This window comes from Stigmatopora nigra, chromosome 13, assembly GCF_051989575.1.
Source record: "Stigmatopora nigra isolate UIUO_SnigA chromosome 13, RoL_Snig_1.1, whole genome shotgun sequence".
Classification (NCBI taxonomy): domain Eukaryota; kingdom Metazoa; phylum Chordata; class Actinopteri; order Syngnathiformes; family Syngnathidae; genus Stigmatopora; species Stigmatopora nigra.
In genome coordinates this window covers 2367849-2393150 of record NC_135520.1, presented here as the reverse complement: position 1 = coordinate 2393150, position 25302 = coordinate 2367849, and the positions used below count along the sequence as shown (strand labels likewise).

The 25302-nt window shown below is 40.0% G+C and overlaps 2 protein-coding genes across 2 annotated transcripts in view; one reads left to right on the top strand and one right to left on the bottom strand.

The window, feature by feature from the left end:
• dnah2 (dynein, axonemal, heavy chain 2) overlaps positions 1–15044 on the top strand; it is a 23941-nt gene extending 8897 nt beyond the window's left edge. The window contains exons 31-85 of the mRNA XM_077731532.1: positions 28–120; positions 193–318; positions 387–497; positions 579–767; positions 985–1088; positions 1147–1336; positions 1410–1590; positions 1664–1791; positions 1869–2021; positions 2089–2214; positions 2390–2608; positions 2713–2830; positions 2889–3163; positions 3237–3389; positions 3456–3608; positions 3788–3879; positions 3943–4141; positions 4229–4453; positions 4518–4622; positions 4690–4878; positions 4952–5037; positions 5104–5234; positions 5316–5465; positions 5538–5705; positions 5777–6077; positions 6215–6344; positions 6436–6575; positions 6652–6862; positions 6932–7048; positions 7124–7265; positions 7358–7527; positions 7599–7715; positions 7782–7946; positions 8067–8189; positions 8269–8417; positions 8500–8566; positions 8667–8817; positions 8893–9041; positions 9107–9240; positions 9307–9451; positions 9724–9923; positions 10000–10126; positions 10189–10375; positions 11149–11297; positions 11393–11576; positions 11644–11834; positions 11916–12107; positions 12324–12508; positions 12574–12808; positions 12920–13068; positions 13151–13265; positions 13465–13641; positions 14010–14084; positions 14157–14307; positions 14381–15044. Of these exons, the coding sequence (XP_077587658.1) occupies positions 28–120; positions 193–318; positions 387–497; positions 579–767; positions 985–1088; positions 1147–1336; positions 1410–1590; positions 1664–1791; positions 1869–2021; positions 2089–2214; positions 2390–2608; positions 2713–2830; positions 2889–3163; positions 3237–3389; positions 3456–3608; positions 3788–3879; positions 3943–4141; positions 4229–4453; positions 4518–4622; positions 4690–4878; positions 4952–5037; positions 5104–5234; positions 5316–5465; positions 5538–5705; positions 5777–6077; positions 6215–6344; positions 6436–6575; positions 6652–6862; positions 6932–7048; positions 7124–7265; positions 7358–7527; positions 7599–7715; positions 7782–7946; positions 8067–8189; positions 8269–8417; positions 8500–8566; positions 8667–8817; positions 8893–9041; positions 9107–9240; positions 9307–9451; positions 9724–9923; positions 10000–10126; positions 10189–10375; positions 11149–11297; positions 11393–11576; positions 11644–11834; positions 11916–12107; positions 12324–12508; positions 12574–12808; positions 12920–13068; positions 13151–13265; positions 13465–13641; positions 14010–14084; positions 14157–14307; positions 14381–14535 (8547 nt within the window). The 3' untranslated portion in view covers positions 14536–15044. The remainder of the gene's footprint in view (positions 1–27; positions 121–192; positions 319–386; positions 498–578; positions 768–984; positions 1089–1146; positions 1337–1409; positions 1591–1663; positions 1792–1868; positions 2022–2088; positions 2215–2389; positions 2609–2712; positions 2831–2888; positions 3164–3236; positions 3390–3455; positions 3609–3787; positions 3880–3942; positions 4142–4228; positions 4454–4517; positions 4623–4689; positions 4879–4951; positions 5038–5103; positions 5235–5315; positions 5466–5537; positions 5706–5776; positions 6078–6214; positions 6345–6435; positions 6576–6651; positions 6863–6931; positions 7049–7123; positions 7266–7357; positions 7528–7598; positions 7716–7781; positions 7947–8066; positions 8190–8268; positions 8418–8499; positions 8567–8666; positions 8818–8892; positions 9042–9106; positions 9241–9306; positions 9452–9723; positions 9924–9999; positions 10127–10188; positions 10376–11148; positions 11298–11392; positions 11577–11643; positions 11835–11915; positions 12108–12323; positions 12509–12573; positions 12809–12919; positions 13069–13150; positions 13266–13464; positions 13642–14009; positions 14085–14156; positions 14308–14380) is intronic.
• Positions 14878–25302, bottom strand: lck (LCK proto-oncogene, Src family tyrosine kinase). The gene is made up of 13 exons (XM_077730736.1): positions 25170–25302; positions 23602–23715; positions 23197–23257; positions 22457–22547; positions 21626–21724; positions 21453–21556; positions 20553–20702; positions 20321–20473; positions 18967–19146; positions 17035–17111; positions 15910–16063; positions 15267–15398; positions 14878–15192 (listed from the first exon to the last, which is right to left on the bottom strand). Exons 2-13 carry the CDS (start codon positions 23707–23709, stop codon positions 14996–14998), a joined length of 1506 nt encoding a protein of 501 aa, XP_077586862.1. The 5' UTR covers positions 23710–23715; positions 25170–25302; the 3' UTR covers positions 14878–14995.

The following is a 25302-nucleotide window of genomic DNA, read 5'->3' as shown; positions in this document are numbered from 1 at the left end:
GACATTGTGGCTTTGTATCTTCTGCAGGTATCCAAACGGTTAGACGCTACAGCCATGTACTCATCTGACGGAGAGCTTGTGGAATTTATTAAGGCGGTACCACTGGACAAGCCTGTGGAGGTACAGTAGTCTCGAGAAGGCGGATAAGCAAATACAGAAATGATAGGGAACCGTTGCTTGTATTTTCTATAGATTTGGCTATGTGACATTGAGAAGGCCATGCGCAGTACTCTTAAGAATTCTTTGTACGACTGTATGATGGCACTCAAGAAGATGAAAAACCAGAGGGATAAGTGGACCAAAGACTGGCCAGGACAGGTAATTCCGCCCAAAAAGTAGGAATTCAAATGTTCACTTAACATGCAGCATATCTTTTGCATTTTTAGATGCTCATCACGGCAAGTCAAATTCAGTGGACGACTGATGTTACCCAGTCTTTGGTGTCCTGCAAGGAGCTGGAGGACAAGGGCCCCCTTAAAATCATGATGAAAAAGCAGGTTTGGATTTTGTGCGCAATCTAATGCTATTTTTATATACTAATAGATGGAGTTGCATGGTTGACTGTCTTTCACTTACAGGTGTCTATGTTAAGGCGATATTCTGACATGATCCGTAGCAATCTCGCTAAGGTACTGCGTCTAAAGATCGTTGCCTTGGTTACTGTGGAGGTCCATGCCCGTGATGTCATTGCCAAACTGGCCAAGGCGGGCTGCAACGATGTAAACGCATTTGAGTGGCTGTGCCAGCTTAGACTCTACTGGGAAAAGGTATACTGTAAAAAAAGCACATTATAACCATCTCGGTCAAGGTTGGCAATCCAACTTCTTAGCAAAGAAAATTAAAAACAAATAGATGCAATATTATATCTCCTGAACTATGGTTCTATAGGGTTGAGACAACTATTTAGCAACCTGGAGGTCACAAATGATGAACTTATCCAATGGTTGCTCCAGCATTGACAGTTTTTCATTGGTCTCTCCCCAGGATGTAAACAACTGCATCATCCGACAGACTAACACACATTTTAAGTATGGATACGAGTACTTGGGGAACTCAGGACGCCTTGTCATCACTCCACTTACAGACAGGTAGCTATAGCAATGATAATATCAATCAAACCCTTCAAACAACTGCCATATTTTACAGATGTTACATGACCTTGACCACAGCCCTCCATCTCCATCGGGGTGGTTCTCCCAAAGGGCCTGCTGGCACAGGGAAAACCGAGACCACCAAAGACTTGGGCAAGAGTTTAGGAATGTATGTCATTGTGATTAATTGCTCTGAAGGTTTGGACTACAAGTCCATGGGCCGCATGTTCTCTGGGCTGGCACAGGTAGGAAGAGCAAGAGGTGGTATTGTCTCTCCTCCATGCAAAAAAAGCAATTTCTTGCCTCCTACTCCACCAGACGGGAGCGTGGGGCTGCTTCGACGAGTTTAACCGAATCAACATCGAGGTGTTGTCCGTGGTGGCTCAGCAGATCCTTTCCATCTTGTCTGCCCTATCTGCACTGCAAACTAGATTCCAGTTTGAGGAACACAACATCGCCCTGATGCCCTCATGTGGCGTCTTCATCACAATGAATCCTGGTCAGTTAATAGTTCTAAAAAAGCTTATCTGGAAAGATATTGTATTTCTATGTTTTTTCTAATATTTTCTCAGGCTATGCTGGTCGTTCTGAGCTTCCGGATAACCTCAAGTCCATGTTTCGTCCTATCTCAATGGTCGTACCAGATTCTACTCTCATTGCTGAGATCATATTGTTTGGGGAAGGTTTTAATGACTGCAAGGTACTGTCATTGAAAAACCTGGAAACATTTGAAAAGGAAACGTTTTAACACATGACTTCTTTGGTTTTGGCTTTCAGCTATTGGCAAAGAAGGTGTTTACACTTTATTCTCTGGCCATGCAACAGCTGTCCAAACAGGACCACTACGACTTTGGCCTACGTGCACTCACCTCTTTGCTTCGATATGCCGGCAAAAAGCGACGTGTTTGCCCCAATGTCCCCGGGGAAGAAGTGAGTCTTGCATACATTGAAACTGTGCTTTCCTTCCTATTTTAACCTGCACCATTTCTGTCCCCAGGTCCTGCTCATGGCCATGAAAGATATGAATATTGCTAAATTAACATCAGCTGACCTGCCCTTGTTCAATGGTATTATCCAAGACTTGTTCCCTGATGTGGAAACACCTGTTATAGACTATGGCAAGGTCAGTTAGGCTTCATTCAACCATATTTAAGTGCACGGCTATTCAAAAACTGACACTAAAGCATAAACAGAACAGAAAATTAATATAGTTTGTAAATAAAGTAATAATTAGTGCATGGAAGGGTTTATTAGAAAGTTGGTTAACATAGTGGATATGCTGGTTATTTTTCTTTTAGCTCAAGGACGCCATCCAGGTGGAGCTTCGTCAGAAAGGCCTACAGATCACCCCTTTCACATTGACCAAAGTTATTCAAATGTACGAGACCATGAACTCCCGCCACTCTTCGATGTTGGTGGGAAAGACAGGCTGCGGGAAGACTGTCACCTGGAAAACCTTGAAAAATTCGCTCATTTCCTTGCACAACAAGGAAGAACCTGGCTACGAGCTTGTGCAGGTTGTGGTTTGTTGTCTTTTTATTATTTCTTCTTGGTCTCATGTCTTGAAAGTCTGATGACTATTCTTCTTTTTTTGGTGGACTTGGTTTTTATCACCTAAAAGGATTACCCATTGAACCCCAAATCCATGAGTCTGGGAGAGCTCTATGGTGAAAATGACCTCTCAACCAATGAGTGGTCTGATGGCGTCCTTTCCTCTGTCATGAGAATCGCTTGTGCAGGTAAAGAAGGAGAAAACTTAGCCGTTCTTTTTCAAAACATTGACAAATTCCTTCACAGATGAGAAACCGGACGAGAAGTGGATCGTATTTGACGGGCCGGTGGACACACTGTGGATAGAAAGCATGAACTCCGTCATGGATGACAACAAGGTCCTCACACTAATTAATGGAGAGAGAATTTCCATGCCAGAGCAGGTATCTCTGCTCTTTGAAGTGGAGAACCTGGCACAAGCATCCCCCGCAACAGTGTCCCGCTGTGGAATGGTCTACAATGATTACGTTGACCTCGGGTGGAAGCCTTTTGTTAAGTCCTGGCTGGACCAACGTCATAAGGTGCTCAACTAGGTCCACAAATCTCTTCTAACAAGACCTAAAGTCCAGCTAAACCAATGTTCTGTTTCTCCAGGCCGAGGTAGCACATTTAAAACCTTTGTTTGACAATTTCATTGAAAAAACGCTGCTCTTCAAGAAGAAAAATTGCAAGGAGTTGATCCCCATCACTGAACTCAATGGCATTGTGTCATTATGCCGACTCTACGAGGCTCTGACTGTAAAAAAGGTTAGTCATCGAGAGATGTTTCATCTCATTTGGTAAATGGGGTAAATGTTTGAATCTCATCTCCAGGTTAAAGTCGCCGATAAAGAAAATCTGGCTCGGATCGTCGAGCTTTGGTTTACCTTCAGCCTCATCTGGTCAATCTGTGCCTCGGTTGATGAGGAAGGGCGAAAGAGGATGGATAATTTCTTGCGGGAGGTGGATGGCACGTTTCCTATAAAGGTCTGAGTTAGCCCATGACATCAATACTCAGTTGTATGAATCAATGTTGTTTGTGGATGGAACAAATTAAAGTTAGATCTCATTACCTGTTGTGATTACACAAAACTATTAGTACAAAAATACATTCAATATAGATATCTAAATTGTTAAATTCATCCTGTCAATTTTCTCTCCTAAAGGACACAGTATATGAATACTACGTAAACATGGAGACCAAAGCCTGGGCTCCATTTGAGAATAAACTGCCCAAATCATGGCGCTTTAACATCAAGTGAGTATTAAAATGGTATTCCATAGCAGGAAAACTCCATTTAAAACTTTCCCTCTCCTCCAGCGCCCCATTTTACAAGATTATGGTTCCAACAGTGGACACGGTTCGGTACAACTTCTTGGTAACAGCAATGGTGAATTCTGAGTACCCAGTGCTCCTGACCGGACCAGTTGGCACTGGGAAGACCTCAGTGGTCCATGGGGTCTTGCATAGCCTGGATACTGCCAAGTGGTCCACACTCACAATCAACATGTCTTCACAGGTTAGTGTTGAAGAAATGTCAGTATAAAGGCTTCTCCATTGTATGATTATATGACTCCCTATTTTTGTGTTCAATCAACATCAACAGACCACCTCAAACAACATCCAGGCTATTATTGAAAGCCGTTTAGAGAAGAGGACCAAAGGTGTATACGTCCCCGTTGGGGGCAAAGACATGCTATGTTACCTGGATGACCTCAACATGCCAGCACATGACCAATTTGGCTCACAACCGCCATTAGAGCTGATGCGCCTCTGGATCGACTACGGCTTCTGGTTTGATCGGCAGAAACAGACGACAACTTACGTTAAGGTGAGAAATGGTACATTGTTTGCAAATACAAGAACAAAGAACTACATATGAATGTGATTTTCAGAAAATGTCGCTATTGGCCTCCATGGGACCTCCTGGAGGAGGAAGAACTCATATTTCTGAACGCTTACAAAGCCGTTTCAATCTCATCAACATGACGTTCCCTAACGTAGGTCCCTTGCCACAAGTTTGTAGTCCTTACTCAGGAACTAAATTGAAGTCTATCATTCTGCCAGGACTCCACAATCAAGCGCATCTTCAGCACCATGATTAACCAGAAGCTCCAGATTTTTAAGGAGGACGTCAAGCCTTTCGGAGATCTTCTAACTCAGGCTACTTTGGAGCTATATTATTCCGTTACCACTCGTTTTTTACCCACGCCAGCTAAAACACACTACCTCTTTAACCTCAGGGATATCTCCAAGGTATGTACAAATGTTGGACTGATTTCTACAAGGATTGCAAGCTTTAAAGTTTTCCCCCACTGTATTTTTTAAGGTATTTCAGGGTCTACTGAGAGCCCATCCAGAGTTTCATGATAGTAAAGTCAACATGGTTAGACTATGGATCCATGAGTGCTTCAGGTAATAGACTGACTCATTTTAATGCAAGAGATTAAACTGGCATTGACATCTAATGATATATTTCAGGGTTTTCTCCGACCGACTTATCGATCATAGTGACATGAGTACATTTACTACAATCGTAGGGGAAAAAATGGCCTCCCATTTTGATCTTGTTTTCCACAACGTTTGCCCTGACAAACAGCCTCCAGTATTTGGTGAATGAGTGCAACGTACATACAAACCAAGAGTTAATGTTACCAAAACGTTGACTTGAGACTGTTTGGTTGTGTGCTTAGGTGATTTCCTGACCGATTCGGGGGTTTATGAAGACATTTTGGATATGTCAACTCTCAAGAAGTATATGGAAACCCACCTGGAGGAATATAACCTAACACCCGGTGTCGTGCCCATGAACTTAGTGCTTTTCCGGGACGCCATTGAACACAGTGAGGAAACAGTTAATGCTATGACTAGCCACCATGAGATTTTCTGAAACGTTTTCTTGACCGTATTCGCAGTTACCCGCGTGGTCCGTGTTATCAGCCAGCCGAGGGGCAACATGCTACTGGTGGGCATCGGGGGCTCAGGCCGACAGAGCTTGGGTAGAATGGCGGCCTCCATTTGCGAGTACAAGGTGTTTGAGGTGGAAATCACCAAACAGTACCGCAACATTGAGTTCAGAGATGGTAAGCTGACACAGAAAGGCTATCCTGCCCCTCGCAAATATTGACCAAAGTTTTCTCTCAATGTATTCCAGACGTTAAGAAACTCTACCGTCAGACCGGTGTGGACAACAAACCCACTATGTTCCTGTTCAACGATACCCAGATTGTGGTCGAATCCTTCCTGGAAGATATCAACAATATTTTGAGCTCTGGAGAAGTCCCTAATTTGTATAAGCCCGATGAGTTTGTGGAAATCTGCAACTCCTTGTCCGACGCTGCCAGGAAGGAAAACGTCTTAGAAACACCAAATTCTTTATTCGCCTTTTTAATCGAGCGGGTTAGGAGCAACCTGCACATTGTTCTCTGCATGAGTCCAGTGGGAGACCCCTTTAGGTATCTTCACTTTAAATCTGTCTTTTGTGAACATAGTATTCACTGCCATTGGCCATGCTAGACATTTGTCTTCATCTGTCTCTCAAATTTCAGTGTCTTTGGATTATTTCTTGTTCTTCTCATTTGTTACCACACAGAAACCGTATCCTGCAATATCCGGCTCTTGTCAACTGCACAACTATAGACTGGTTCTGTGAATGGCCCAAGGATGCACTGCTAGAAGTGGCTGAGCGCTATTTGGCAGGATTAGATCTGGGATGTGAGGGGGTGAGGACCACATGTTGAGTCAAAATAATCCCCTCAAGTGTTATGTTCGTTGGCCCAATAAGATATTGATGCCTTGTTCATCACATTGCAGGGCAAAACCAAGGTGGCATCCATCTTTGTGACTACGCACCAGTCGGTGATGACTTGCTCAGAGCGGATGAAGGTGGAACTGAAAAGACATAATTATGTGACGCCCACCAACTACCTGGAACTAGTTTCCGGCTATAAGAAGTAAAGGCCCAAAAATGGAGGCCTTTCTCTTTGAAAGGCTTTCAGACCTGTGAAGCATTGCCTTTCTTGTTTTCAGGCTCTTGGCAGAGAAGCGCTCAGTATTGGGCGACCAAGTGAACAAGTTGAGAAATGGCCTTTTCAAAATCAGTGACACCGGCGAGAAGGTGGCGGCCATGACTGTGGAGTTGGAAGAATCTAACAAGCAGGTGGCCGACTACCAAAAGGAATGCGACGAGTACCTGACCGTCATCGTCCAGCAGACAAGGGAGGCCGACACACAGCAGAAGGTACTGACTGACGGATACCAAATGCAGAGGGGACAAAATACAGATCAGTTTGAGGTCTTTTGTGCATAGACGGTGAGTGCTAAAAAGGAGAAAATTTCAGTAGAGGAGTCTCAATGCAAAGCTCTGGCCAGTGCTGCATTAAAAGAGCTGGATGAAGCTCTGCCAGCCCTGGACGAGGCCACCAAGGTATAGCTGTATGCTGTTTGCACCAGTTCCAAGAATTTCCTTCAAATTAAACCCCTTTCCTCCCCAAAAACAAAGGCTTTGGCGTCCATCAACAAACAGGACATGGTAGAGATTAAGAGCTATACCCGTCCACCTGCCCTGGTAGAGAAAGTAATGCTGGCAGTCTTGACTCTTCTCAACAAGGAGCCAAACTATGCTGAAGCCAAGAAACAACTAGGTGAGGAGGACTGTTGTGTTCTGGCATGTCAATTTGAGAATTAGCAATCACAAAAATGTACAGTTCAGATAACTGGAAATATTTTGTGGCAGCTGATCCCAACTTCCTCAAAACTCTGATCAACTTTGACAAGGACAACATATCCGACCGCATATTAAAGAGGATCGGAAACTATTGCAGGCAGCCCGACTTCATGCCGGAAATCATTGGAAAAGTGTCTCTGGCTGCAAAGTCGCTTTGTATGTGGGTCAGAGCCATGGAGGTACAGCTTTGTAGCCTTCCAGCGATAGTATTGGACGGAACTAAACATTGAGAACCCTTGAAATGTTCCAGGTCTACGGATGTATCTTTAGAGTGGTGGAGCCAAAGCGGGAGCTGCTGCATGCCGCTGAGACCCAACTCGCCGGAAAGCAAGCCGAACTTTTAGACTCTGAGAACAAATTGAAAGAGGTGCTATCCATGGCGTAGAGCATACGTTAAAGAACAGCCAAAGTCAAGCTTGTGCCTTGTGCTTAGGTGGCGGACATGTTGGCGCGGCTGAACAAACAATACGCAGAAAAGGTTGCCACCAAGGAGGAATTGAAGAGGAAGTCAGACGAGATGGAGATCAAACTGGATCGAGCTGACAAGCTGGTGAAAGGTCTGGCTGGGGAGGGTGTCCGATGGGAGGAGACTGTAAAGGTAGGAAGGGTCATTAAGAAGGGTGTGGGGATCGAATTGTGACCTATGATTGGTGATACAAATCATATCGCCAAGATATGAGGGAAATACTTTTAGTTCATGATAGTGTCTGTGTTGCAGGGTCTTGAAAAGAACATGGGCTACCTGGTTGGAGACTGTTTACTCGCAGCATCATTTCTCTCCTATATGGGCCCCTTCCTTTCCAATTATAGGGTGGAATTGCTTGAAATCTGGATGAAAGCAGTAAGAGACACTTTTGATTTGCATGGTTATTGACTATTCCATTTGTACATGTCCATTTTTGACATTCATGATCTTCTAGGTCCAGACGCAAGATATCCAGTGCACCCCAGGCTTTAGTTTTGCCACTTTCCTCTCAGACCCCACAGCAGTGAGGGACTGGAATATTCAAGGCCTGCCCTCTGATGCTTTTTCCACTGAAAACGGCGTCATTGTCACCCGTGGAAACCGGTCAGAACCTAAACAAGAGAAAGATACCTGAACAGGTTTTTTTGTGGTTGTTAAATCATGTCTTTTTTTTGTTGGCGTCAAGATGGCCACTCATGGTAGACCCACAAGGCCAAGCTATGAAATGGATCAAGAAAATGGAAATGGCCAAAGTTAGTCATGACTCACAATGTTGAATACTGCTATAGTTATATGTATATATATAAAAAGATCACATTGACTAATGGAATATTTGTCTGTGAATGTGTACAGGGCTTAAAATTAATAGATTTTCAAATGCCGGACTACATGCTCATAATGGAGAATGCCATACAGTTTGGAAATCCTGTCCTGCTGCAAAATGTGCAAGAGGACTTGGACCCAGCTCTCAACCCAGTTCTCAACAAGTCCCTGTCCCGAATAGGTCAGACACAGACACACACCGTCATATAAAATGAATTGATTCGAGATAAAAGTCAATTTTAAACTCTGTTCTCAGGTGGCAGGCTATTGATGAAATTGGGTGACAAGGAATTGGAATACAGTCCAGAATTCCGTTTCTACATCACCACCAAACTATCAAATCCCCACTACGCCCCAGAAATTTCTACCAAAACCACCATAGTGAATTTTGCTGTCAAAGAACAGGTCTGTGTTTGTCACTCATATTTTACTCTGGTCCTTATTCCTTACCCTATGAATATCTCTGATAGGGACTCGAAGCCCAACTCCTCGGTATTGTGGTACGTAAGGAACGACCAGACCTGGAAGAGCAAAAAGACAACCTGGTGATGAGCATTGCCTCTGGAAAGAGAAGTCTACAAGAGCTGGAGGACGAGATTCTTAGGTTAATTTGCTTGTGTTTCTATTGCTTCTTTCTGTGTGCTAAGTGCTCGTTTTTTTAACATTTCAGGCTGCTGAACGAGGCAAGTGGCTCCTTGCTTGACGACGTGCAGTTGGTGAACACATTGCAAACGTCCAAAGTGACAGCTACTGAGGTGTCGGAGCAGCTGGAGACCAGCGAAGTGACCGAAATCCAGATTGACACTGCTCGAGAGGTCTGACGCAAATCTTTGCACCGAATTTTTCGGACTATAAGTCGCATTAGCCAAAGAATACACAATTAAGTGGGAAAAAAACAATATAAATCGCACTAGAGTATCAGTTTATTCTTTGGGAGGGCCATTTTTTATCTTACCAGAAACCAAAAACTAACATGTGCAGTCCTAGCCAATTTATGTAAATAAGTGCAACCTATAATCCGGAAAATACAGTAATAACGTGAATTAATGTCAGATTTTTGGACTGAATGGATTTTTTTTTCACACAGGGTTACCGTGCTTGTGCTCAGCGGGCCTCCATCCTCTTCTTTATCTTAAATGACATGGGCCGTATCGATCCCATGTACCAGTTCTCACTGGATGCCTATGTCAACCTGTTCAACCTAAGCATTGAGAAAAGCAAGACCAGCTCAAAGCTGGAAGAACGCATTACCAACTTGAACGACTACCACACTTACGCAGTGTACAAGTAAGACCAACAAAGAGCGGTCCGCCAATGAAGCCCACAAAAGCTGCATTCATATATTTGACTTCATTCTTCACAGGTACGCCTGCCGTGGTCTGTTTGAGATGCACAAACTGCTCTTCAGCTTCCAAATGTGTGCCAAAATCCTCGAAGTGGCCGGCACGCTCAACATGGACGAGTATAGCTTCTTCCTCCGTGGTGGAATTGTAAGTAAGCGTGTTTGTGTGGTCTTGGTGCGAGCGTAAAAGCCTACCATTGGTGTTTCCAGGTTCTCGATAAGCGTGCTCAAATGGAAAACCCTTGCGCCAGTTGGCTTGTGGATTCCAGCTGGGACAATATCACAGAATTGGATAAGCTGCCGAACTTTCACGGCATGATGGCCTCATTTGAAAAGTATCCAAGGGACTGGAAGCTTTGGTTCACCAGTGCAGAGCCTGAGAAGGCACCACTACCAGGTTTTAATCCTCATTTTTGACAGTCCATTCATTTCAAGATTTATCGGATTCATTTTCATAATTAGGCTGAAAGTGCATATATACACATACATATATAAGCACATATATACATACATATATAAGCACAGATATACATACACATACATATATAAGCACATGTATACATACACATACATATATAAGCACATATATACACATACATATATAAGCACATACATACACATACATATATAAGCACATATATACATACACATACATATATAAGCACATATATACATACACATACATATATAAGCACATATATACATACACATACATATATAAGCCCATATATACATACACATACATATATAAGCCCATATATACATACACATACATATATAAGCACATATATACATACACATACATATATAAGCACATGTATACATACACATACATATATAAGCACATATATACATACACATACATATATAAGCACATATATACATACACATACATATATAAGCACATATATACATACACATACATATATAAGCACATATATACATACACATACATATATAAGCACATATATACATACACATACATATATAAGCACATATATACGTACACATACATATATAAGCACATATATACATACACATACATATATAAGCACATATTTACATACACATACATATATAAGCACATATATACATACACATACATATATAAGCACATATATACATACACATAGATGTACATGCATGCATAAACTTGTCCATCTCATGCAGGAGACTGGGAGAATAGTTGCAACGAACTCCAAAGGATGCTCATCGTCCGTTCCCTACGCCCAGACCGTGTCTTGTTTTGCGCCACCACCTTCATCATCAACTATCTGGGCCCCCGCTTTGTGGAGCCACCTGTACTCGACATGAAAGCTGTAAGTTTACTCTTGCATATAAAACAAGAAAAAGAAAAATAACAAGTTCACTATTTGATCACTGCCACCCTCTCCCACGCTTCCCATCCCACTAGGTCGTGGACGAATCGACATGCTTGACTCCTCTGGTTTTTGTCTTATCTCCTGGAGTGGACCCCACGGGGGCTCTACTGCAGCTGGCTGAGACAACGGGCATGAGCAAATCATTCCACGCACTCTCCCTTGGTCAAGGCCAAGCACCCATTGCGAAGAAAATGATCGAAGAGGGAGTCAAAAAGGGTATGTCTTTTACAATCTAAACCCATTTTTTCAGTTAGCGTGAGGAGAGTTCTTAAAACTGTCCTAGGTCACTGGGTCTTTCTGGCCAACTGCCACCTTTCCCTCTCCTGGATGCCTGGGTTGGATAAGCTGGTGGAGCAGCTGGAGGTGAAGAAGCCCCACTTAGACTTCCGACTGTGGCTCAGCTCTTCCCCGCATCCAGAGTTTCCCATCAACATTCTCCAGGCAAGCATCAAGATGACCACAGAACCTCCAAAGGTAGAACTTCCGTTGCTGTACGACTACCAAAACGAAGGCCCATAGGCATACACCTGTGTTCGTACTTGGTCGTCCCTCCAGGGAGTAAGAGCCAACATGAAGCGCCTCTACCACTTGGTGACCGAGGCCCAGTTCACCAAATGCGCCAAGCCAGTCATCTACAGGAAGCTGCTCTTCTCCTTATGTTTCTTTCACAGCATTTTGCTCGAAAGAAAGAAGTTCCTTCAATTGGGCTGGAACATCATTTATGGATTCAACAATTCAGACTTTGAGGTAAACAGGGTCAATGGAAGAATGTAAAAAAAATGCTGGTATGCTAGAAATCTTACTTCAACCTGCTTCGGAGCCTAATGTCATTCATTCATTCATAAACCATATTTTTCGGGGGTTCTGGAAACTATCCCAGTTATATACAAGGTACAACCTGAACTGATTGCCACCCAATTATAGACACGATTTAAAATTATGCCCAATGACTGATTACGACAGGTGAGCGAGAATCTTCTCAGCTTGTACCTGAACGAGTATGACGAAATACCCTGGGACGCCCTCAAGTATCTCATCGCGGAGGTCAATTACGGAGGACACGTAACAGACGACTGGGACAGACGACTTCTCACCACCTACATTAATGACTACTTCTGCGAAGCCGCCGTCACTGAGGCTTCTTTCAAGTAAGAACTCTTTTTCTTCGTCCAAAGGCGCAACTCTTCACCTATATTTCCACAACTCTACCCAGGTTGTCCTCTTTAGCCGCTTATTACATCCCCCATGACGGACCCCTGTCCTCCTACAAAGACTTCATCAACATGCTGCCAAGCCACGAGCACCCAGACTTATTTGGCCAGCACCCTAATGCTGACATAGCCAGCCAGATCGCAGAGACCAGGACCCTGTTCGATACCCTTCTCTCACTACAGCCCCAAGTGACTACCGCTAGCACCGCGGGGTCGGGACCCAGCCGAGAAGACAAGGTGACTAGGCTTGTTAGTCTAATTAGAATATGCAATTACCCAGTCAAATACGGTTACAGTTTCAGGCCTTGCCAGGTTTTTTTGTCAACTGTCAATTTGTACCACATCAAGGTATTGGACCTGTTGGCAGACGTCCGCCAGAACATCCCAAAAGTGATCGACTTTGATGGTGCCAGCTCATTGTTTCTTGATCCTTCGCCCCTTGATGTGGTTCTACTGCAAGAGATCCAGCGGTATAATGCACTGCTGACCATGATCAAGTATGGCGTCCGCAGACAGAAAGTTGCAATACGTGCAATGCCAGAGAAGCTTAATGTATCCTATTGAATGTTTGTGTGTTAGGTCATCATTAGTGGAGCTGGAGATGGGAATCAAAGGGTTGGTGGTAATGTCAGCTAGCTTGGAAGAGACCTTCAACTGTATGTACGATGCCAGAGTTCCACCGCTATGGGAAAAGGTACCAAAAAAGTCTGTTTTTCACTGCTCAGATCATGGGTGTCTAACTTAGTTTGGTCATCAAGCCACATTCATGCCAACTAGAGCTCATGTGGGTCGGACCATTTTATTTGTAGCCCAAAAAGTCTTTTGACTGATCTGGTAGAATTGCCGCTTAGCAAAGAAAGATGATGTAGAGCGACCTGTTGTTGTTCCACCAGGCGTACCCTTCGCTCAAGCCCTTGGCGGCGTGGACCCGTGACCTGTGCCAACGGGTTCTTCAGTTTTCACGCTGGGCCGAGCTGGCCACGCCTCCAATCTTGTTCTGGCTTTCCGGCTTCACCTTCCCCAATGGCTTCCTCACTGCCGTCTTGCAGTCTGCTGCCCGGCAAAACAAGGTACATCTAACCAACACTCACTTCTAGCATTATAAAAAATGGTAATTGGTAATAAAAACAAATAATTTATGACCCCTAATAGGGTTATAAATATTCCCTATAGCTAAAGAACAATAGGGGTTCTCTATTAACCTTTAATATTATTATCCAAACTTGTTGGAAATACAAAAGTTGTAATTCTCATTGTTTAGTAAAAAAGTGAACTTAAATATCAGTGGTACTACCATTCTTGAAGGTTGTAAAAAATGAATACCTGTCAAACTCTTGTATAGAGATCTCAAGGCATCACTACACTGTAAATTGGACATGGTCTTTATGCTATTGACTAGATATAGAACTGCAAACTAATGCCGCCTTCCTATATACAGGTATCCGTTGACACACTGTCTTGGGACTTTACAGTCTCCACACTAGAAGAGGCCCATATACAGAATCCACCCAAGGTAACCCAATTTCCATGACTCGTGTCTTCATTCTTTGACTCGATGCCCAACGTTTTGCATGTCGGTTTTCAGGATGGAGTATATGTACGAGGTCTTTTCCTGGAAGGGGCTGCTTGGAATAAAAAAGCCACATGTTTGGTGGAGGCGGCACCCATGCAGATGGTTTGTCCCATTCCCGCCATCAACTTTAAACCCATGGAGAACCGCAAGAAGATGGCTAAGAGTAAGGGAGTATTTCTTTGGATTTTTTTAAAATATTTTTCCTTTCTGAACCATTTCACCTCTGTGGTTTGTAGACACGTACCTTTGCCCTTGCTACTACTTCCCCATTCGATCAGGCGGGGCTGGCAGAGCCTCGTTTGTCATCGCCGTGGAGCTGAAATCAGGTAGCGTGAATCCTGATCACTGGATCAAGAGAGGCGCAGCGCTGTTGATGAGTTTGGACACTTGAAGCACTTGTATACTCAAGTTTTATTGCTTCATATATATTTTCCTTTTGGTGCCTTTATCACTGAGGGATTCATTAGAAATGTGGGTTGTCTAAACTTGTTTAGACTCCTACCATTTTTTTACTAGGCTAAATCCATGGATAATAAGCCATTATATGTCTTATCTTGACAATCAGAAACAAAGAAAAGTAATATCTCATGTCTTTGGAGAGCAGTAGATATTATTTTTGGGGGAAAACCAATGCTTGGTTCCCCAACTGAATGGCATTATACCATTAATGGCAGCCTATGAATCAAAATAGTTCGAGAATTTGAAAGATAATGTATTTGACACGAGAGAAAACCAAAAAAACGTCTTTAATTCTGCTCGTCATAAAAAGATACATTTTATCCGAAGCTTAAGACCAAACAAATGATCAGATCAACAGTTTGCGCTAGGAATGGGAATGTGAGATTCCCAGTCTACAACTGGTACTGACGTTCTGTGGCAATAAAGAAGTCTTCCAACAAATTTCTCAGGTATTCAAAGGTGGGTCTCGTCTCTGGGTTGTCCCTCCAGCAGAAACACATGAGATTATAAAGTCCATCTGAACATTTTTCTGGCTTTGGCATTCTGTAGCCTCCCTCCAAGCTCTCGATCACCTCAGTGTTGGACATCCCTGAAGATGGATAGACGCCCATCATGGATAAACGTGAAGGAATTGGCAAAAGGACTACCAAGACGAGGACTTACCAGGGTATGGTATGCGACCGTAAGTGATTACTTCTGTTAGGAAGATTCCATAAGACCAAATGTCAGACTTTATAGAAAATGTTCCATAATTTATAGCTTCTGGGGCTGTCCACTTGATGGGGAATTTGGCTCCTGTAGACACGAAAGTTAGTTACCGTATTTTCACGACCTTAAGGCGCACTTAAAAGTCTTAAATTTCCTCTAAAATAGACAGTGCGCCTGATATATGGAAAAAACAGAAAACCAAAAATGAAAAACCACCACTGTCGGATATAAAAAAAAAACACAAACTCCTGAACTGAAACAATACTGTTAAATATGCAGATGCAAAAACATCAACAATGGCTGGCTCTAGAGGTGACTGTAAAGTAGTGAGTGCTTCATACCTGGAAGTCAATAGCAATTACTGTATTTTCACGACTATAAGGCGCACTTAAAAGTCTTAAATTTTCTCCAAAATAGACAGTGCGCCTTATAATACAGTGCGCTTTATATATGGAAAAATGTCATTCATTGAGGGTGCGCCTTATAATGCGGTGCACCTTATAGTTGTGAAAATACGGTACATCATAAAGTACTGGCAACTGAGATTGCCAGATATAGGCTATTCAATTTATAAGGAAACTTAAATGGATGTTGTTACCCTCCCTTGCTGTGTAATCGGTGTCCTCGATGAGTCTGGCAAGTCCAAAGTCTGCCACTTTACAGATGAGCTCATGAGACACTAGAATGTTTGCAGCTCGCAGGTCCCTATGAATGTAATTCATCTCCTCAATGTAAGCCATGCCATCTGCTACCTGTAGGGAGCAATACAACATCAGCCAGCGTCAAATCTACTTTTAGCCTTGTGCTACTCTACTCATCTATATAAATATATCAGGCATGCTTGCCTCATGACTTCTGAGATCGAGGGTCCAAACCTCAATCAGTTCTGGCCTTTCCTATGCAGCGTTTACATGGTGTGGATTTTCTCCGGGTATTCCGGTTTCTACCCAAAAACATGCATGCAAAGCTAATTGATCAGTCAAAATTGTCCTTAGCTATGAGTGATTGATTAATTCCGTCCTCTACTGCTGCCTATAGTTGGTTGGGATATGCTACAGCACCCCCTGGGAACCTTCCTCTGAAGGGAACATGGATGAATGTGTGTGTACATCCTGTTAGTGATGAATGAAAGGCAGACTACACCCTGAAGTGGTTGGCAGTTAACAGTAGGAATTTTCACAGGTCAGGTTGAAAAGACTTTTTCATCCATCCTTGACAGCACCTCTTAACGCTACCCATGTCCTCCACCCACAAATGAGACAGCTGAAATCTACCTATACTTGAACTTTACTTAGTTTCTGTCCTTGAAATATACACCCAACATTTATCTGCTTTCAGGCTATTTTTTTCTGACCATATATGCACGATATATAAGAGCTAAAGTCATAAATTCCATAATTTGGGAGGATTGAAAGCATTTGTTTACTTGCTCTACAAGACTGGCAAAGAATGTCTCTCATAGGTGTCTTTTCGGGGAAATACTTGCCAGAAAGACACCATTTAGGAAAGTCTGTTTGTTTAGGATTTTTTGTCATTCACATGACACTACCAGGGCAGTATTATATTCTTATGCCAGTCATTTTCATATGATTTGTCACTTGTTCAGTTGAGTTTATCCAGTTGTAATATTTATATCTCTGCACCAAACTAACGGTTCATGCTTAAAAAAAAATAAAAAGGGTATAAAATAACTTAATGGAGGGAGAAAGAAACATTGTCTTACCTGGGAGGCCATGTCTATCAAAGTTTTCATTGTCAATTTGCTCCCCTGCTTTGTTTTAAGGTAATCCAGCAAGCTACCTGTCAAAAATATAGACATCGTTAATTCACAACTACTTTCTATAGAACATCAACTTATCTTTTTAACACAATTTGGCCTCAAAGGCAATAACAAGTGAGTTAAATTTTGGGAATTCCCATTCTTTTCCAATGGCAAAAACAGGTCAAACATTTTTTAATCCAATTTTTTAATCCAAATTGAGAAAATCATGCCCTAAAAAGTCGCTACCTAAATTTGAGGGGGGAAAAAACCTGTAAAACTCCCTAAAACTACAAGGAAGTACTCCAAAACACCCCAAAAAAGTGACTTAAAAAAACAGGACCTGGCTTGCTCGGATCCTAAAATCCCCCAAAAAGTCATTTAATATGTAAATCATTGCCCACCATTGACAAAAATAGACATCCAATTTATATAAACCTTGACAGCACTCAGCGTCCAATCCTTTTCCAACTGAGCCTAAGTTCCTAATTGGACATCATTGAGTTACCCATCCATTAGGTTAACCAAACCCTAAAATCCCCCAAAAATGAATAGAAAGTGACTAAAAAACCAACATGAATTGATAGAAAAATCTCATTTCATAGCTCTAAAATACATGGACGTACTTGGACCAGAATAGCAATTCCTACTAGGGAACACAACAGCGGAAGGAAGTTTAAAGAGCATCAGTCAATTTGATCCTAAGTCGACACTGTACTTCCTAAGACTTTTTTTGAGGGATTTGGTTAGAAAAGAACAATGCCGTTACGTGCCAGCCTGCCACGTCAACACAAAAGGAAGCAGTTTTTTTTTAAAAAAAGGCAACGGCAGGAAAGAAGAAGCTAACTCTAGCATTGTAAGGCTCTTTGTCAAGGTCGCACAAGGATAAGCCTGTTGTTTTCCGTCTCCCTTGTTGCCCATTGGGCAAGAAAAGGACAATACGGAAAGACGGGAACTGTCCTTTCTCTTCGCGACAGAAGCGGCGATTGTTTCCTGTCTACACGTGGATTTCACACAAAGCCACAATTTAACGGAAAAGACTCAGTTGTTTCACAAGCTAGTCACAAAAGAACGCCATTCAGTTTAGATCTGCGCCGTTGGGGGTGTTTTTGGCGGAAATTAGGGGTAGAATTGGGCCACATTTGATTATAGAGCGAAAATATTTTTTTTACTGTCCTTTGTGTATTCTTTAATTGGTGCATCTTATAGTCCGGAAGATACGGTATGTGTTTTGGGGGCAAAAAAATAAAAATGTGACTAACTGTGTTGACACAGACGGATTAAAATAGTTTTTCCTTGCCAGAGGTCATTCTTTATTAGAGTATTTTCTAATTTAGTTGGAAATAGCACTTTAACAAAGCGGTATTTAACTATTTTGCTGATCTTTGGATCTCATGACGGGTAACATGACTCATGTCGAGATTGTGTTCAAGCATGTGTTCTCCCTTTTTTTTATAGCATAAACTGAAACCCTATCGACATGTTTGATCTTGAATACAGATGACAAAACAATGAGTGTTTGTCTAAAATGGTGAGTGAGAATTTACTTGAATTTTTAAGGTACTGCGTTTCACCTTTTTGGGGGTTTTGGATTCTTCTTCATGGCTTTTTTTTGTAGTCGACGATTGATTTCACCTGTTGTGCTCTCAGCCAATCCCTGCCTCTCATTTCGACTACCTGCTCCTCATTCTCTCTCCTTTGTCAAATCATTTGTTTGTTACATTATATTTTGTTTTTTGAAGGTTTTTCTTACAGAATTCTTAACACATGTCCATACCTGTCAACATGAGGTAAGACTAGAATGTTTTTAAGTCATTTTTTTTTGGAAATACCCTTCAATTTTTTCTTCAGTGATACATTTGTAATTCCCCTTAATGCCAAATTTTGCAAACATACCGTTTTCCATGTACTCTGTCACAATTAAAATTGGTTCATGGCTAACCACTGCAAAAAGTCGGACCAGGCGAGGATGTTGAAGGTTCTTCATCACATCGGCTTCCGCTAAAAAAGCCGTGGTTGACATTGTACCAATTTTAAGACTCTTAATGGCGACTTTACGGTCATTTTTGTAGAGCCCTGAAAATGACAAAAAAATGACATTGTCTTTACAGCTTATATATACTCATAAAACCTATAATGTATATTTTTTAAACACTTTTAGCTTTACATTAGGCATTTTTCAATGGCATTAATATGAACAGAAACTGTAAAAATGTTCATACTTGACCTACTTGATCATTAAATCATTCAATGTCTACAATTATAGACGTCAAATCCAAATTAATGATGATTTTATGACCTACAAGATTTATTACTTGTTTCCAGTTATTTCCTAAGTGCACAAAAAAATCTGTATTTCCAGAAATATTGAACTGACATTTGATTTAATTTGTGTTTTTATCAAAAATAGTTGAGTTGAAGCCGAGGTCATGTGAGGAAAGGAAACAGTCTTCCAATTAATGACGTGACTCAGATTATCTAAATACTGTAAAGGCAATTTAGGCTCAAGTATTTGACCCGTAGGTGAACTGGCACAATGGATGGACACGCTTCTATTGTTTCAAGAGAATTCCTTAAAATGCGGCGTTTCCCTTAGAAAGACAGATTAATGGACGACATGTTTATGCTCTTTTGTAAAGGTCATTTTCTTGCGGTAAAGATCTCAAATGAGAATTTATTACGCATTACTAGCTCAAAGAATATTTCACTTTTTGTTTACCACCATCACAAAAAAATGTTAGGTAAAAACAGCAAGTTTTTGCGACATTTTTTGGGTCATTTTTTTGACACTATACTGAATTTTTTGGAAAAATAAATAAAATAGTCATGTATTTCAAGAGTGAGTCAAATCTGAAAATTCTACAGTAATAAGTATTAAAGTACTATGTTTTACCCCCTTTTTTAATGCGCATATTTATGGATCAGTTAATTGTGATACTATTTTATCACTAAAAAAATTAGTATAAATTCATTTTGGTGGGCTTTTTTTGATCCAAAAGAAACAAAAAACAAACTATACTTCAAATAATAGTAAACTGAGGAACAACAGACAAAACAAACCTGCTAATGTATCATTAACATTTTTTTATAACTACTAAAAAAACAACATAACAAGCTATATGAGTAAAAAAGCCATATAGTATAAGTATAACTTGTGTATAAGTCTCAGGCCTAGCCAAACTAAGAAAAAAGCATGAATAATACTCATATATATAGTATATAAATATAAAATGGAAAATAAAAAACGTACCCATCCAGACTTCTCCAAACTGTCCAAAACCAAGCTTAGTAATCATTTTGAGGGATTCCCGTCTGATCTCCCATTCGTCTCCCCACCACGGTTTCTGTGGAGCTCTGGACTGGCAAGGTCTCGCCAACTTGGTGCACAAACCATCCGCATTACCTACGCCAAACGTTCCAAGGCCATGCTTTTTTTGGAAAACGATTTTTTTTAAAAGCTTTATAGTCAATATCTTACGTACGCGTGTGATGCTGGACCAGCTCCGTTAGCGAACTGAAGGAAATCTTGTTGGTGATGTAGAAGCCACCGCAGTCCAAATTGCGGATTCTGTAGTGCTTCACTACATCGCCGTTGTCTTGGTCAAAGTTCCTGATGGATAAGGAGTAGGAACCTGGAACAAACCAAAAAATGGGATACAATATTTAAGTTCCAATTTCAATAGTAATATTGGTGCTAATATTGAATGGAATGCTCGTATTGTCATTATACACGTACAAAAATTTGATTTAAAGCTTTATCACAAAGTGCACAAATAACAACAAACCAATTTAAATAATCAATCAAAAATGCTAATAAATAAATAAGTCTGAATTAAATAAGTATTGAACTTAATAAGTAGTGGTCAACATAGGTAAGTAAGTGGTCAACATAGGTAAGTAAGTGGTTAACATAAGTGGTCAACATAGGTAAGTAAGTGGTCAACATAAGTGGTCAACATAGGTAAGTAAGTGGTCAACATAAGTGGTCAACATAGGTAAGTAAGTGGTCAACAAAGGTAAGTAATTGGTTAACATAGGTAAGTAAGTGGTCAACATAGGTAAGTGGTCAATATAGGTAAGTAAGTGGTCAACATAAGTAAATAAGTGGTCAACATAGGTAAGTAAGTGGTCAACATAGGTAAGTGGTCAACATAGGTAAGTGGTCAACATAGGTAAGTGGTCAACATAGCGAAGTGGTCAACTTAGGTGGTGGTCTACACTGTAATTAAAACGGCACTTGTATAGTTATATATAAAAAAAAAGGGAAAGATACCGATGATTCGTTATACTACTCCGTTGGGTTTAGTCCAGTGTATTTAATTTTTTTTTTTTTTAAACAAAAAATGCTATGGCTTTTCCACACGTGAGCACGAATCCATCACCTGGTGTTGTCTCACTCTCCCGAATCAAGAAGGAGCCTTTTGTGTTCCCAGGAGCCAACAGGAGCCTCATGGAATCATTTCGTGAAATATTCCGAAAGAACCACCTGTCACATGCAAAAAAGGGCTCAAAATTTGCTGAGGACAAATGACTGGACGTCCCATGTGTAACATACGGTTCCGTCCCCACTATGTTCATGGCGATAAAGTTGTATGGGACGTGGCCTCTCTGTCCTGTGGTCAGGGACTCTGCCAAATACCATTCGGGGTCATCCCTGAATAGAAAAGAAAAAACATAAAACACTAGTTAGATACACCCGTTTTAATATTCAAACCATATCAAGTATTTTCTATGGTGAATATATTTTTTATGAAGATCTGTTTCATAGATTTGCTATAAAAAATAGATTTTTTGTACATTGCTCGATTTTCAGCCCATTTTTATTAAAAATTGGGCCTTTGTGGATATAATAAATTGTTGTTTAAGCCTTCTGATTGGCTGTCAATCAATTCAAATTGTCACTGGCCTACTGCCTATAGTTGGCTGGGGTAGGCTCCGGCACCCCTTGTGAGGATAAACAGTAGGGAAACTGACTTGTAAGTCATTGAAAAGACTGTCTTACTAAAATATGAATGTAGTAGGCAAGTATGACACTTTACTTGAATTGTGAGGTATTTAAAGTATAGTATGGTACTAAAAATTAATCAATACTTTTGATTCTATTGATTATATTAGACCAAAATTAAACATTTTTCTTAGAAATTACTATAAGTTGACATAACCTCAAACATTAGTCGCCAAGTCAGTCTAATGTGGGTAAAGGCTAAAATTATTTGGGTGAGTGCACAACCACACAAAGAACTCCAGCTAAGAGCTTGAAATTCTTCAACTGTTCTTTTTTTTCACCTTTAAATGAGCAAAAACTTCCTTTGCCAGGCCCAGAGAAGCCATTTTTTAAAAAATGCATGACTAAAAGCTTTGAGTTGTTATAAAAACAAGAACTTACCTGTTAATTATCTTAAGTTTTTCTCCTTTCTCAAATCCCAGTTCGCCATCATGGCAGGCTTCGTAACTGTAACAAGCCACTGCCAAGTTTTCTGCAAGAGGATTATCCATTAGTGTTAATTCAAATTTTCCAAATGGCTGACCATGAATGACCGATCAAAGTTTTTTTGATTATTATTTTTTTTATCTTTTAATCTAACTAGCCGAGCATTAATGATTCAAAAGGATTCATACGGCGCACTAATTATAAACATCTCAGTCAAAAATCATTTACCCTTTTTCCAAAAAAATCTTAGGTTGCCATAATATTCATTCATTTTCTGAGCCAATCATCCTCACAAAGGATCGCCAGGGGTGCTGGAGCTTATCCCAACAGACAACCAATCATAGCTAGAGGCTATTTAGAGTCTTCAATTAGCTTAAAATGCATGAGGGAGGAAAATGGAGTCCCCAGAGAAAGCCCACACAAGCCTGGGTAGAACATGCAAACTCCATATAGGAAAATCGACCTGGACTCGAACCCAGGAACCCCGCACTGCGAGGCAGACCCGTAAACCACTTGACCACTGGGTCACAAGAAATTATATAAGTAATTTAATTTGATTTATGGTGAAAATTAGTGACAATGGGCATCTATGATTTTAAAAAGTATTTATAAATTATATAGGCTATGAAATGGGCATAAGTTAATTAACAGTTATATCTGGTTGAATGTTATAAGAGTGAAAATTTTATTTTTACCAGGTAGAGAAGATAAAGATGGCGAATCCTGGGGTGGATTTGGAATGAGCTGCTGGATATACTGGCAAAAGAAAACAAGAAAAGGTACATTGTAGTACTTGAACAATCATTTAATATTGAGTACATAGTGTCAACTTTGTTAAACTTCTCAGCAGAATTTAAACAAATACAATCTCACACTTTTAGGGTTTTCTACTAAACTTTTGGAAACTTTTTTTGAGTGAAATGATGTCAATAGTACACTTAGTTTTTTTCGATTTGAGTTTTGTGGGTTTGCACATCCTGCTTTGCTGCGTGTTTCATTGTCAGGCAATTCAACGACTTGACACAAAAGCTATTGCTTTTATGCTTTTCAGATTGGTGTTGATTTTACCGTAAAAATGGACATTTATGAAGTCAACTTACTGAGTTGCATGATTGTGGAGGGACGGGACAAGTGCAGTGCTCACACATTTCATCACAATTGTCCTCCCATTCGTTGTCTGAGTAGTCGGTACTGCAGTTGCATCCCATATTTTTCTGCAAAATGATTATAAATACAAATAATTGCAGTATTTTGGGCAATTATACTCTAGAACAAACCTAATAATCTACATTATGATGCGATTTGTAGTACTACAATTATGAAGTTAAATATTTTTATACTTAAATCAAATTCTTGCATGAAAATATTGCATTGACTTGTGTTTTATAGCATAAATTCTGATAGTTATTATTCTAACATTTACAATACACGCTTTAGAAATGCCTTTTCATGCAAAAATTCTGACAAAAAAACAACTATCTTATAGTATTAGTTGAATAGTTGTCCATATTAGCGACCACTGGTTAAATAGACAAAACTTTAAGTATTAAGGCCTTAAAATGTGTTTTTATTTGTATTTTTTTCAGTATCACAGAGTTCCTATTGGATTAAAAACAGGTCAGTGGGCCTATTGCAGTATTTGCCCCCCTTCCCTCCCCACAAAATTCTTAAAGTCATGGGAAAACCTTAACCTAAGCTAACCCTTCATGGACTAAGACTCTAAGGAAGAAATCAAAGGACTTTTATCCTACTTATTTTTTCCTTATACTCTAAGCGCAGAGCTTTATTTTTCTATTCTGGGAAAGTCTAAATTTTCCAATGAGGCGCTTCTCTTATGACCTTAAGGTCAAGGTCTTCCAAAACAATTAGAATTTTCTTCTTGGCTGCACGTCCTGATTACATAACCAAAAAAATGTATTAAAATATCAAATATAACCCCCCCCCCCCAATTTGAATAGAACTATTGGATAATTTTAATCATATTTTACCATTTTATACCACTTTTTTAAAAATAATTATGCAGCACTAAAATAAGGTCCCACACATATTCATTAAAAAAGTATTTTACATATACACACTTTCATATAAAATTATAATAAGGTAAGTCACCCAATGTGATGAATTGAATGATATTTTAGTTGTAATTTCTTGACATTTTCTTTTATTTTTTTATGTCGCTATTTTCTGAAAGGTTTGTTTGCATAGTGTAGATACAAATATTATAAACCCAGCTATATGTATATATATATATATATATATATATATATATATATATATATATATATATATATATATATATATATATATATATATATATATATATATATATATATATATATATATATATATATATATATATATATATATATATATATATATATATATATATATATATATATATATATATATATATGTATGTATGTATGTATATCATATATATGTATTTATTGCTATAGTTATTTTACCTTTTTATTTTAACTCATGAGCTGCCATAGAAAGTGATCATATTTCATAAGATTGAGGTCAAAAGATTTGACTATCAAATTGAATCTATCATCATCAATGGCAGTAAAACACAAATTGACATATTATATAACATTCCATCCAGTTTGCACTTTTAGTTTACATACCTTTTCTATCCATATAAGCATTAAAGTAAGATACTCACCTTTTTTGTAGAGGAACATTAGTTGAGTTCAGGTCTCTCCATTGTTGTTTTATATTAAAAAACAATCTTCAACAACCTTTTCTTGCCATTGAAACAGTTTCATCCGTTTGTCTCGAAATGTCAGACAAGTTAT